Source organism: Diadema antillarum, unplaced genomic scaffold, assembly GCF_040938485.1.
Source record: "Diadema antillarum isolate AM-2024a unplaced genomic scaffold, OU_Dant_1.0 seq00000565_RagTag, whole genome shotgun sequence".
Taxonomy (NCBI): Eukaryota; Metazoa; Echinodermata; class Echinoidea; order Diadematoida; family Diadematidae; genus Diadema; species Diadema antillarum.
In genome coordinates this window covers 2,139,963-2,154,250 of record NW_027271504.1, presented here as the reverse complement: position 1 = coordinate 2,154,250, position 14,288 = coordinate 2,139,963, and the positions used below count along the sequence as shown (strand labels likewise).

General features: G+C 39.0%; 1 protein-coding gene across 1 annotated transcript in view; it reads left to right on the top strand.

Annotated features, from left to right (window-relative positions):
• Positions 1-9,344, top strand: part of LOC139735184 (probable E3 ubiquitin-protein ligase HECTD4) — a 108,295-nt gene extending 98,951 nt beyond the window's left edge. The window contains exons 55-62 of the mRNA XM_071645944.1: positions 395-661; positions 1,145-1,297; positions 2,150-2,322; positions 2,879-3,031; positions 3,623-3,822; positions 4,670-4,865; positions 5,406-5,628; positions 6,282-9,344. Coding sequence (XP_071502045.1) covers positions 395-661; positions 1,145-1,297; positions 2,150-2,322; positions 2,879-3,031; positions 3,623-3,822; positions 4,670-4,865; positions 5,406-5,628; positions 6,282-6,418 — 1,502 coding nt within the window. The 3' untranslated portion in view covers positions 6,419-9,344. The remainder of the gene's footprint in view (positions 1-394; positions 662-1,144; positions 1,298-2,149; positions 2,323-2,878; positions 3,032-3,622; positions 3,823-4,669; positions 4,866-5,405; positions 5,629-6,281) is intronic.
• The last annotated feature ends 4,944 nt before the right edge of the window (positions 9,345-14,288 follow it).

The window sequence follows — 14,288 nt, the reverse complement described above, 5'->3', positions numbered from 1 at the left end:
CAAATTTATTATGCAGCATTTGATCGAACAACATACAGTGTACTCCATCATGATGAAAAATTATAGTCATCCAAGAAATGGTGAATGTGACCATATTAACTACTGTAAAAGTGGAAATTTTTGCGCAACCAGAAACTATTGCAAAAATAAAAGCATGCGAATAGTTTTGCTTGCCATATGTTTCTGTAGTGAATGTTATGATTCCGCGGAATCAAAAACACGCAAACTCATCTTACCCAGCCGAGCACGAAATTATCCACTTTTACAGTATTTGGTAATGTGTAATCCTGCTATGAAATGACCATAAAAGCTAAGAAACAATATCAAATTATGCTGCCCAATCATTGGATCAAGCTGTATATATTTTCTTGCCATCCCTTGGTCTCTATGACAGGTGTTCCCATGGCAACCATCCGGCTGCGCTATGCCTTCCTCCAATCCCTCAACTCCAACTTAGAGCACCACTTCCTGCCGCTGGTCGACCTGCGCCCCGCCCAGTCTCTGCAGGAGAGTACGGCGGCGCTGCTGAGCCGCACCAGGTCGTGGCTGTTCTACGACACCAAAGTGCGCTTCTTCAACACACTGCTGGACGCCACGGCCCAGAGGAACGTGGACCAAGCAGCTCCCGAGGTCTCGCTGGACCCCCTGCAGGTCATAGGCAGTGAGTGCAAACAGACGAGAAGTCTTTGATTATTTTCATCAATAGAAACACTCCTCAGTAAACATCAGTGTAGTAAGTGTCATGCCATAGTTATTACAGTGCACCAGATGTAGTTTTTGTGGATCATCAGCATGGAATATCTTGCCAAAGGAACTGGACTCATCACCTTCAGTGTCAATTTTTCAAAAAGTTCCTATATTCTTTTTGACCACAAAAATAGGAAAAAGTTCCAGAAATTGTTTCTTTTTTCAAAATCAAATCTAAGGTGTGAGTGTCAACTTGAACCATGCCATTGCAGTAACACATGTCACCAATCTCAACCACTAAATTTTTTCCTTGTTTTCTCCATTTCAAATGGAGATCTGTAATAGTGAGTTTCTCTTATTTCTTTAACTGGGTAGACCACAGAACAAGATTCATAGACAATCTAACCTTTCAACTGTAGCACCACTGAGAGCTTGTGTGTTATCTATCACTCCACAGCAGCCACCAAGGACAACTCCACAGTCTTCTGCCAGGCTGCCGCTGCCCTGGCCGGTATTGACTCCTCCCAGCTGTGTGTCAAGATCGCCAGTGGTGGGGATCCAACCTATGCCTTCAACGTCAAGCTGGTTGGGGAGGAAGTCCACGGAACAAGTGAGCCAGAGATCTTCCTGATTTAATATGAAAAAAACAAACAAACAAACAAACAAACAAGTACTGTGAACAGGTGTTGCTGCATTCCTGTTATCAGCATTCTTGTTTTGTAATTTCTGACGGTGGGACGGTTTGGGTCCCCAGGCTCTCCCCTCCAGGTTTCCACAGTGGCAGGCAAACTTTGAAGCTGTGGGCTTACAGGTTTCTAAAGTGGATGTGAAATGTGTAGGACTTTGGCCTTTGATGCTTATCTTTGTTGACTGTTTATAGGATGCTGTTGGTCCTGTTCTGACTTATTCAGTGAAAATTGCAAATCACTGTGTGAAATGATATAAAGTGGATATACAGTGTATGCAGTGACCCAACTTTATGCTATAAATCAACTGTAAAGTGTTAGCACCCACTATCAATATTTTCATTTGACTTGGTGTAAGTTTAATTGAATGAAATGATGGCATGTGAGAAAAGATGCTAAATGTGGTTTATTACTCTGAAGATACTTTGGATGTCCCTGCATCTGTTTTACATCATAATACCAAACAGTTTATTGGATTAATATTGGAAATAGAGAGCAGACTCTGTAGGCTGTGGGGGTTCATATTGAAGTCCTGTATTCTTACTTCATGATTCATGCACTGTGTTTTTGAACATGGTCAGGGAAATGTGATGGGTAGCATGCACAACTGTGGCCTCCCTCTCGTGTGTTTCTGCCACCTGATACTGTGCTTGCATTGAAGGGTACTTGCTGTGATTTGTGACTTGATGTAGGCCTAATGTATTATGATGATTCCAAACTTTGATTCCAAATTTCAAATTCCAGATTTGATAACTCATGTGTATTGTTCCAACCAGGTGGTTCATTTCGCCACTTCCTCGGGGAGGTGACCAAAGAACTCCATGGCGACAAGCTCCGCCTCCTCATGCCGTGTCTGAGCAGTGCAGGAGGCGGGGCAGGAGGGCGCTTCATGCTGCGGCCGGACGCAATGACATACCCTGAGGAGAGAATGCTCATATTCTTTGGGCAGGTGAGTTGGAAATCAAATTTTGAAGTCAGGGAAGAACATTTCTTCTTAACAGCTTGTCGTTATTGGACGGCTGGGAAGTGATCATACATTGTTGAAAAGTGTTGAGAAATAACTCCATTTAAGTCTGCATGTTCAACACCACATGCTTGATTACGACTGCAGATAAAGCTATGAAAAAATACTGCCCATACCATGCATTTTTATGAATTACATATGAGTGGAGGTGCTAAATAATGAATCAATAATGTTTGGAAGTTTGCAGTTGGTCGATAGTTCTGATTTCTGGGGTAGGAGACAGTATGATGAGACCTTTAATGTGTCATAGTTTTTCACTTGCTGTTTCTGCTGAATAGCCTGGTAATGCAGTTAGACTAGAAAAAGAAAAGGAAACAGTATACCCATGTAGTTCTGTATTTATACACAATCTACACAAAGCATGTACGCTTCTCAATCCAGTGGTCATTCTTAATTACCTACATACAAAGAGGTGGAATACCCCTCCACCAAACCCTAAAACGTAATGATAAGTTATTTCCCTATGTGTCCTCCTACTCAGCTTCTTGGAATTGCTATGAGAGCAGACATCCCCCTGTCACTGGACCTGGTGCCCAGCTTCTGGAAGTGCCTGGTACAGGAACCACTGGACCTAGACCAGGACCTGGCTGAGGCTGACTTCATCACCCACAAGTTTCTGACCAGGATGGAACAGGTAGGAAGAGAACTTGATCTTGGGGGGAAGGGGGGGGGGGGGGGGGTCTTTGGTTGCCTGTCCAGCCCCCCCCCCCCCCTTGCCTTCACACTTCACTCTTAGACTTTATGTATACATGTATAATTATGACTAGTTTCACATGAAACTCTGAAATTCTGGAGCACTCTCTCTCTCTCTCTCTGATTCTATTGAAACTTTCACTGTTATGATTCGGTAATTGCACTCTATGCATTAATATCTACAGAACATGGAGTAAAGGTACACTTCAATGATCAGTGAATAGTGAGAAGGTTATTCACTTGTACTGTCATATTCCTATGTGTACTGTGGCATGCTGGAGTGTGTAAAAGAGATCTGTTTTAGTACACCATTCTTTGCTGAATTCTAGACAGTGATCAATAAAAGAGCAACGACAACAACAACAGCAACAGTTCCTGCTGTGCATGTTTGTTTGGTCTGTGTGAATGAGGACACAAGGATAGTGGTTTGAGTTATTTGTTTTAAAAAAAATAGACAATTTGAGAAAATGAGTGTATGTTGAGTAATGTTACAATCTCTCTGCTGTAATGATTTCCACATTCTATCTTGAAGGCCCAGACGGAGGAGGAGTTTGAAGCCCTGTGCACCGAACTGGCTGTAGCACACTTCCACCACGACCCCGATGCGATGTCCACCCCAGAGGCGGCATCATCTTCTCAGTCTACCCTCTCTGTCGCACTCCACTTTGAGTATCCCAGCCTGGTCGGAGATCTAGTGGAGCTCTGTCCCAATGGTCATGAGATCTTGGTCAGGTACTTAAAGAGAGCCACTTCTACTACTAATCTTCTGGTGATATTGATAATGATGGTGATATTATGGTGGTGGTGAAGATGATGATGATGATGATGATGATGATGATGATGGCGATAATGACGATGAAGATGAAATTGATAGCCATGATGATGACAATGATGATGATATTGATGATGGTGATGATGGTGACAATTATGATGATGATGATGATGGTGGTGATTACGATAATAGTGATAATAATGAAGATGATGATGGTGATGGTGACAATGCTGATAATGGTGATGATGATGATGGTGATGATGATGATGATAATGATTTTGATGATGGTAATAAAGTCTTTTTTTATCCAGGGGAGTGTGTTCAGTGCAAGAGCACCCAGCAGTCATTACTAACCCCTGTATTGCAAGTTTTGTCAGTCATCAGTTTATACAGATGGGTCAAGAGGGACATAGTGGGACCTATTTTCTCCAAAAATATGCTCCGACAAGAATTCTTATCAGCAGACTTTAAGGGTTTGAAGGAGTTTTGTAAAAAAAAGGATATAGATATTAAAAGAAAATTGTATTTCATATTTCTGTTGCAGTGAGCACATTGCGTCTTGTAAAGGGCTCTGTCAGATAGTATCTCACTCTAACCTCCATATAAACATTACTTTGACGTGATATATGAAAGGCGATATAATCATATTGATTAAATTATAATTACATTACTCAGAGGAATGTTGAAACCATACAGAGTCATAGGCAATAACATTGTGTAGGTTTCATGTGATCATATCTAGGGTAAATTTGAAAAAAAAAAGAGAATGTCTTCTAAGTCCCCCATGATATCTTGTTTTGTTAATAGTTGGAACAACCGAAGGGAGTACGTTGAGGCTGTGCGTGCCCTACGTCTGCGTGAGCTGGCGTGTCCCGAGCGCATGCTGGCCGTCCGCAGTGGTCTGGCGTCCTTTGTCCCACACCACCTGCTGACTATCATGATGCCATCCGACATGGAGCTAAGGATGTGTGGTAGACCTCATGTAGACCTGGCCCTGCTCAAGGTATGGTTCCAGGGCAGCACCGTAATAGAGTGCAGTTGAATATAACTGTCAAATGTATTTATTGGATATCTTAGGATGCTCAACTTTAATTGGCTAGAAAGAGGTCAACCACATAAACACAGTTCTGAGATAACTGACTTCATAGTTTAAGATGTAGTTACACATGCAGGATATTCAGCATTCAAAAACAACAGATAAAGTCAGAACATCATGGTGAAATGCTTCGTGAAAATTGAAAAATCTTGGACGTCCAAACTTTTTTCTACAAGACACGAGTATGCTATGTACCAACTCTTTGGGTTATTCAGAGTATCTTCAAAGCAAATGGTCTATTTTGTGCTGTTAGCATTTCTGTATCATTCTACATTAAAAGTATTATTTCCTTCATGGCTTTTACCATAATTCCCTCAATCCTAGTGTACTTGTTTCTATTTTTGAAAGGACCATTTGTATTGGTGTCATTGTCCTATTCATTGGCCTCATGCCTCCATACATGATATTTATACTACTTCATCTCACTCTGTCTCCCACCCGGTGCAGGCCCACACCATGTACCAGGTAGGGCTGGTGGAGACCGACACCCACATCGAGTTCTTCTGGCAGGCCATGGAGAGCTTCTCCCAGGAGGAGCTCAGCCGCTTCATCAAGTTTGCCTGCAACCAGGAGCGCATCCCCAGCACCTGTCCCTGCAGACAGGGGACCAATGACGCCGCTCACGTGCCCCCCTACCCCATGAAAATTGCACCCCCAGATGGACCCGGTGGTGAGTCTTGTTGATGCTCTGCTACAGTGTCATCTCATTGTCACTGGATTTTTAAAAGAAAAAAAATATTATATAGGTGTGTGCTTACAAGACAAGATGGTGATGACTTGAAGTAGAAATGTTGAATAGAGTCTTCAAATGTTTGTAAACTTTGCCTATTTTGTTGTGTATTGCCTGAGTATGTAGTTAGGTACAATTGTATATAGTTATTTATGCATAATATTTGCTCTGCAGTGCTCAAAGTTCAAGCTTCTTGATATCACTGTGTGGTCATGTTCTGTAGCTCAGTAGGGTGTTTGTTGTTTTGAAATTCTGTCATAAGAGTGTGATCCTGTGAAATATCTGATCAGATCTCTGCTGTGTAAGTAGCTGTGACGGTAGCAGGAAAACTACCACCAGATAATGATAAGAGAGTACCATTGCCTTCATGGTCCTTACAGTGTCAAATGTGTTCACTGTTTATAAGTAAACAACAGCTGTACACACTCACATTTAGTACTGCATGTATACTAAACTTGGCATCGTGAAACAAAATGTCCTAGAAACTAGCTGACTACCATAAGGCTATTGTGTACAATGATTTCCTCTTTTGACATACAGTGTATGCTATTAAGTTCTAATTTTCTATCCTTTGAAAATCTGCATCTTTGCAGGTTCTCCAGACCAACGCTTCATTCGTGTGGAGACGTGTATGTTCATGATCAAGTTGCCTCAGTACTCCAGCCTGTCCGTTATGAAGGAGAAGCTACTGTATGCCATCAACTGCAGGGAGGATCCTCTCAGTGGATAAGACTGCCTGTGCCTGCTACGTTCAGTGGACGGAATCCAGTATTTATTAGCAAACCATAATAGCTGCTCTGTCAGTTTTGAATTCCATCCGCTGCAGTCAGGGAGCACTTCACTGGCCACACTGGAGGAGCAGGGTCGTGCGGTGGATGGCAGCCAAGTCACTTCCCACCAGTGCAGTTATCTTCATTGTGTGCGACCAACACCTTAGCTCAGGCATTATGTGGAATATGTGCATCACATGGCTAGGACATATGTAAAGGATATGAATTGGCTCTGTTTGTTGTTATGTGGTGAACAGAAACAAAAACTTGCCATATTATTGACTGTTTGTTTGTTTGTTTGTTTATTTTTTAACTTGAACTATCATGTGCTGATAGCAACTCTCAATACAAAGAGAGGTACTTTTAGGTCATACTGTATGAACCTTAATTAAGCTGTGAATTTTGTAGAAGAAAAATTCTGTGAGTGCTGCAGTAATGCGCCTATCACTGTATAGTAAAATGGTGACACAATCACATATTCTTTGCAGCCTCTATGCACATCTAGTAAAATAGCCAGTTTCATACAGATTGATGTATAGTTGTGTTGTTCAGTACTTTCACATGCAGGGGCATTGCCTTTTGTTTTTCCTTTGTTTGTTGTATTGGCGGGATTGGGGATGAAAAGTTTCATTCTAGGTGACTTACAGTGTGCAAGCAAAATGGTTCTGTCTTTTGATGTTGCAATATTAGATTAGACAATACATGTACATCCATAGAAATTTAATCATCATGTTTGCTGAATTCAATTATAGGTGTTATTAATGATGGTGATGATATTGATGTGTTAGATTTATAAGGTGCATTGATGCAATTTCTACAAGTGAGACTGTACACTCGTTTATCATGGCCCCGTATCTATTTTTTTGCCAAGGAGACGGTATGTCGTATCTATGCATTGTACTCTTAAGGTGCTCAAAGTCCTCCAAGGGATGGAAAACAACACAGTCATGCAGCCTTTCCTGTGCATGGAAACTACACCTTGTAACGATGCCAAATGATGTTTGTAGAGTGACAGTGCATGATGATACTGGTATGCAGTGCTTTGCGTGTTGTAGTCTCTCCAGGGGGTATTTTGCGCCCGTTCACTGATTTCCATCCAGTGAGAGAGAGAGAGAGAGGGAGAGTGTGTGTGTGTGTGTGTGTGCACTGGGAGCCTGATTATGACTAGATGCTCCTTGCAGTGGTGGAATTCATCAGAGAAGCATTTTCAGCAGAATTATTCACTATATTCAAACTGATGGTACAGTATCACCATTGCCAAAAGTAAACCCTGACAACTTTGAGCATTTATTTATGCATTTATTTCATTTTCCTTAAACTAAATGCCCCTTTCCTCTTCCTTCACTGTATGGTATTGACCAAAAGACAGATTTAGAAAGATGCTCTCTCTCTCTGTAGCACAAAGTCCTCTTGCCGAACTGACCAAGGAGTTTTAGAGACATGGCATACACCCTTTGTCTGTTGCTAACCATGGGGTTGTAGAGACCCCATTTGCTGAACTGACCAATTAACGTTAAGACAGATATATGACGTAATGTGTATGTGTGCAGAGAAAATGATGACTTAAGTGTACATAATCCTTGTCTTAGTAGAGAAGAATATAGTTGACAAGTGACAGAGAAAAGAGAAAAGAGACAGAAAGAGAGAGAGAATGTGATTTTTAGATATGACACTAACACAAATGTTGCAAAGAGGTATATGATATCAGTACTAACAAATAAGCAGAAGAAAAAGAAATATTTCGAAATACTTTCAGCATGGCACAACTTATGGTATGAATTTTCGTTGTGGTCTGCTGTTGTGTGGAGTGAGTACTTACGCCCTCTCATTGTTTTGATTAAAATGAGCACAAATGAGTGGTCGTTGAAGTTGAATGCCATATATGAATTGTTAACCCTTTTCTTTATGTACAGCTTTTGTAGGGAGGGATAGCTCCCACATGCAAAAGAGCATTCTATTTTTGACCTTTGAAAAAATTTCCCTTTTGAAAATGGTACAATTTGTATGAGATGAAACTTGTTTGCATGAAGCAATTTAATGAATTGACTGGTGAATTTTGCCTTTGACACCATCGAAATGGGGAACAGCATCGCAAAAGCAAGTTTGTAGTGGCACTATGCAGTGAAGGAATGCAAAATCATATTCTTGTGATATGCATCTTGGGTTTGTTAATATAGACCTTCTGCTTTGGAACTAAATATCAAGCATCCTTATCTCTTGAAATATGCTGAGACATATATTTTTTGCATGCAGAAATGATAGGAAATGTACGGCCCATCAGCAATTAATTTTACCTTTTGACCTGACACAAGACTAAAGAGTATTTATATATGAGAATGTGTCACTGAAATGTTCAGACTTGTTCAGCTATTGTGTTTTTCTTTGTGTGTGTGTTTTTATTTGTGGGCTTAGTACTATTTTTGAGTGACTGATTTTTGATGTAGTAGTAGATAAGTTAATCTGCCAGCACCAGTAGCTAAGCTCATCTACCTTTTTAATCCCTTTGTCTTCGAGTGTGAGGTCTGTATGCATAGTGGTAAATGTGTTTGTCTTAAACAGAAGTTTAACAGTGTAGGATGTCTTCTATGAGCGATTGATATTAAAGTGGAATGAGATGTGGATGGAGTAACACTCTTTCCTTTATAGTGGCATATCACACTGACCTTGACGGCTGTAGACAACAACGTAAAATCCATAAAGTGCAAATTGTTCTCATGATCCAAATGAAACACTTCCAGTCAAATGTTTAAAAGGGATGATTAGTTACCTAGTGTGATGACAGGTTTTATCTACGTATTTCTGCACCTTTACAAGCTCACAAAAGTCACCACCTCCGTTAGCTCAAGTTCAAGGTCTAAAATCCTTGTTTCATTCACTTTTGACTGCAAGGTAACACATGGATGAATGATATTTTATGTTATGATGTTTGTATCAATGCGTGAAATACAGTTGTGATTGTTTGATATGCGATGAAAGAAGGAGAGTAGGAAAAAAAGAGACAATTCTAAGCTGCTAAATACCTTTGCTTGTGCCTGATTTTTGCTTGTGGTTGGTTAGATTTAAAAAATGAATTAATGCTGTGATGTGTTATCTAATTCAGTCTTCAATGATTTGCTCAAGACTCACTTTGTTTCCTCAAGAATCTCAAAATTACTTGAAGTACCTTTAACTGTTTAAAAGAGTAGTGTTTTGACACAGCTTTTTTACCCTCAATCTCATCCAGTTTTGTCTATTAGTATTGCTTTTGTGTTTAGATATACAATAGACTTTTGTCATGTGCTAATTTTTTAAATGATTTATCTTCTGCTGCATCACTGGTATGTGACAAGGGTCCTACAAATGATCATATATGAGTTTGTTAGCAATTTGTAATAGGCATAAATTCTATTGTTTTACTTGATCGTGTACTTAATGCTGTGTATTTATTTCAAGAAAAAATTGAGATTTGGTTGTTTTATGATACAGAAATTATTAGATAATATTTATTTCTTTTGATTATGTATAATGCACATTTATATATTCCTGCATAAGTTTACAAAAACCAGTGATGACATACTTCTGAAAATTGTTTACCTTAATTCTCATATAATATAACTAATTTTCTTCTATAATGGTAACCTTGAGGAATTAAATGGATTTGAAATTAATTTGGTGTGCCAAGTGAGTTTCCCATATTACCTGTACATGTATTTGAGGGCCTTCATATTTCAAAGGTAGATTTTTTTTTTCTTGCTGTCAGTTAACAAAGGTTGAAGCAGCTCATTTGCATAAATTGCCCCCCCCCCCCAAAAAAAAAGGCACATTTTCAAAATAAAATAACAGGCTGTATGGTTTTGAAATCCTGTTTTGATTTGCACAATGTGGCCTGTTAGGATTAGAAGAGCAACGTATTTGAAAAAGAAGATACCAGTGCAGTTTCCTTAAAGCAGGTCTGCCAACTGCACAAAGTAATTGCAACTCTCCACACCTTTATCATCTCAATCCATCAGATCCCTGTGTCTCAAGATTTGCGCGAGTCGTCAAAACGTGTAATTTAATCGCTGAGCATAATTAGCCAGAGTGTGTTGACCATCCGCCATACCTACACCATGCAATGGGTGTGGGAATGTTGGAAATGACAATGCTGGTAAGTGATTTGTGTTCAAAAGAGGACAGAATTTGCCTCCAGCAAGAGGTACAATGTAATCCTCTGGAAGGCACTTCAGCAAGATGTCATGCAGTCTTCCAGCCTGTCTGGGAAGTGACATGTGTTCTGTAATCGGTTGAAACATCTCTCACATGATTGAATTAAGTGATATGCAAACTTCATGTGCTTATAATTTTTTTTTTTTTCCCCCTTGAAATACATAATATATAGCTTGAACCTACAAGTTGTATTTGTGTTTTGTCCCCTACCCCCATAATGCCATTTTGCCCGTAACAAATGTCGAAATGAGGAGGAACCATTTTGAGATACGTTGTACATACCATTACTTTTGCAGACATCATGACAATCCTCCTTCTATGCAGCACAAATTGCCTGAATATTTTTACCACAATAGTTTGATATCATAAACTGGCTTCTGTCTATTTATTTGTCCACGTAAATTACTGTTCCGTAGTTACGTCATTTATCATTCAACCTAGACTTTTCTAGAGTGTTTGCAATATTTTGATAGTCAGTTTCGATGTGATTGTAATTGATGTGGTTACACTAGAACTTGATTTAAAAGGAAACATGGGTCATCATAATCACTGTTATTAGAATCAATTTTATCATTATTACTATGATTTATTGTACTTGTACTCCAACTGTCTTTGTAATCATCCTTTATTTCATGATTTATTTTATCTTTGTTTTAATAGTGAAGTGATTCTGCGGAAGGATCTTGTTTCTGTCGTGGTCGAATCTTGCACGCTGCAATATCTGCAGTGATACATCATTTCATAACACTCTTACTAGTAAGCTTCTCTCACTGGAAAGTGATTTGTTGAAGTTTGTAGTCTGGAATTATTTGGCACTATTCATAACAATGTAATGTTGCACTTCTCATTTGTGAAAGCAAGGTTGTGGCTGTGGCTATTTCAGACCACTTTTCAAAATACTCTCCAACTATTTTACATATTTGATAAGACATGATTTGTCAAGATTCTTCAGGCTTGAATCATAAATCTGATGCTTTTTATCTCAATGAGGCAAATTTGAATTTGTAGTCAGTAATATCCAAGTGTATTAATGAATCAATAGGAAGTAGGAATTGCACAAGGCACGTTTAATCTGACACAGCGTTGTAAAATTGTCATGGTATGCACAAGCTATCTTGAAAATAGCAGTATCATCACCCCCTGATCTTTGATCATCACACTTGATTGAACTGCTCATCCGGTTGACCAGGTGTGGCGGACATACTTCAGTATTCTCAATGTACAATGTATACCTTCAGTCGCCCCTGGTTTTTGAGATCCCACCATATTGGACACAAAAATCACACACACAGACAAGCACAAGACGTCTACATGTGAGACATGCACATATGAGACATCAAAAAGAAGAAAAGGGGGGGGGGGGGGGACAGCCAAATAACCACTCCCAAATATGCAATCACAAAGCAAACAAAACAAAAACAATAACTGTAGGTCCTGAATTTTGAAAGAGAAATGCTATCTCATATCCAAGTTGTGTAATCAGCTGAAGCAGTGTGACAATTTGATCTTGCAGCTCTCTCAAGGTATTCTGCCGTGATGGGAAGACAGATTTGGCATTACATCTAATTCTCTTATATTCTCATATACAAGTGTATTGAAATGCAGGCTCCTACCTGTATGGTCAATGTTTGACTAAAGCTTATAGAGACAAACTTTGGACTGTCTTTCTGTATGTGACCTAACAACATATTTGTCACTGAAAATACTCCTGCCTCTATAGCATTTACATTCTTGTAAAATACCTGTGCTTGAAGTGTATGTTCTTCAATATGCATTATTTTAAAGGGCTACTTTTCTATTTAAAGTTTTGCATGCACTTTTGCATTAATAGAATGGACAAAAGTAAGAATGATATATAGCAAGGCATTATCGATCATATATGTTTTGACCTATGGCACTGATTTTATAGGTATCTATTAAATACGGGATTGTTCTTATAACTTTGATGTTTGAAGAGATCCTTTGCACACTGCAATGAATGAGTTTGTGTGAGATATTGCTACGATCGTGTTCAAACTAGTGCAGTGTGCTCAGCGGAGAGTTTTACTGTATTTGACCAATTATGATTTGTGTGTATAAGGAGATCTGAATATATAATTGGGTAATCTACCAAGCAAAAATGTAGCTGAATGCATGTATATATTCCTATGAAAGTTGAATAAATGTAAATAAAGGTTTCACAAGAATAGGTAAGAGACTCAGTTTGTTTCTTTGTTTTTTTGTCTTGTTGCTTCCAATGCGGTTAGGTGCGCTTTTGCAACCAAAGATGTTGCTTTCATAATTACAAGGCATGATAAAGTGTATATTGAGAATATACATGTGCATACAAATCACTGCAATATTACACCAAAACTTAATCTACAAGCTTGAAAATGCCAAGAAAAAGAATAAACAAGGAGATGATTTTGTACATATCCATTTTATTATATGTATTGTTTTTTAACATTTACATAACACATATGATCTCAATTGATATACATGTATATATACCAGTATATCTATAGACATTTAGGTGCAATACACAAACATTCTGCATTCCATAAGAATAATCCTTCACCCCCATATGTCCCATTACATCATTTCTCACACTGGGGGTTAGAAGTCTATTTCTGTTCCGTCATTCTGAGAGCAGTTTATCATACACTCACACATAACAGTGCCAGATGGGTGTTAAAATTGCTAATGCATTCTTGTCAGATTCCACTACTGGTAGTCAAAAAGGAACTTGACCTAGTTGAGGATGTCAAAATATCTGCATCAATTGGGTAGCGAGTGTCAAAGGTCAAATTAGTACCGATCTGCCTTGTTATGTCAGCCAGTCAGGCCACAGAATACTCAAAAAAGACTCGCTTCATACTATCAATTTTTCAAATACAAGTTGAAATTGCCATACAATGACATGCAGATGCAAGGGTCTGCCAGGTACAATGGACTCGCATTAAAGAGACATACAAAAAAAAACAATAACGATTTTGTAATTTCAAAATGTTATATCAGGGTGCCAAAAACACTGAGATAGAGAGAAACCTTCCTGACTTCCTGACCGAGGAAACTACTTGTATTACGAAGAGATGCTGCAGCAGCAGCATTCTCTGTAATGAGAGTCCATTGTGTTCAGCTAATTTTAGCATGGAATGAAAACCATTTGGTATGCATTCAAATTCACAATGGCACATTAGTTATGGAGAAATTTGAACCCTAACCTTTGAAAGGTTTGCAAGGCAGGGTTTTGGCAATCAAAACAGACCATGTAACAATAATACACATGTATTGTAATAATAATAATAGCATGAACTCTATGATTTACAGCTCACCAATCACAAAAGGTGGTAGATGTCATATGCATTAGGGATTTTTTTTTTTTTAAAGGAAGAATTTGTCAAAAAGACCCAAACCAATTGCATTACTTGTTACTCAAGTTCACAGGTAGCATAGCTCACATATTAAGCGAACTTGTGCAGAAGATTAGATGGCTCAGATGTTGGTGGGTATCACATACCAATAATGCCTGCCTGCGTGAATACAAACTGTATGTGCACATTCAAGTACATGTTAACAAAATCACACACCGACTAATGCTTTGCATTCCTGGCGCATGCACGGCAGGGAGAAAGTTGTGCCTGACAGTTGTCATTAAGCATCTCC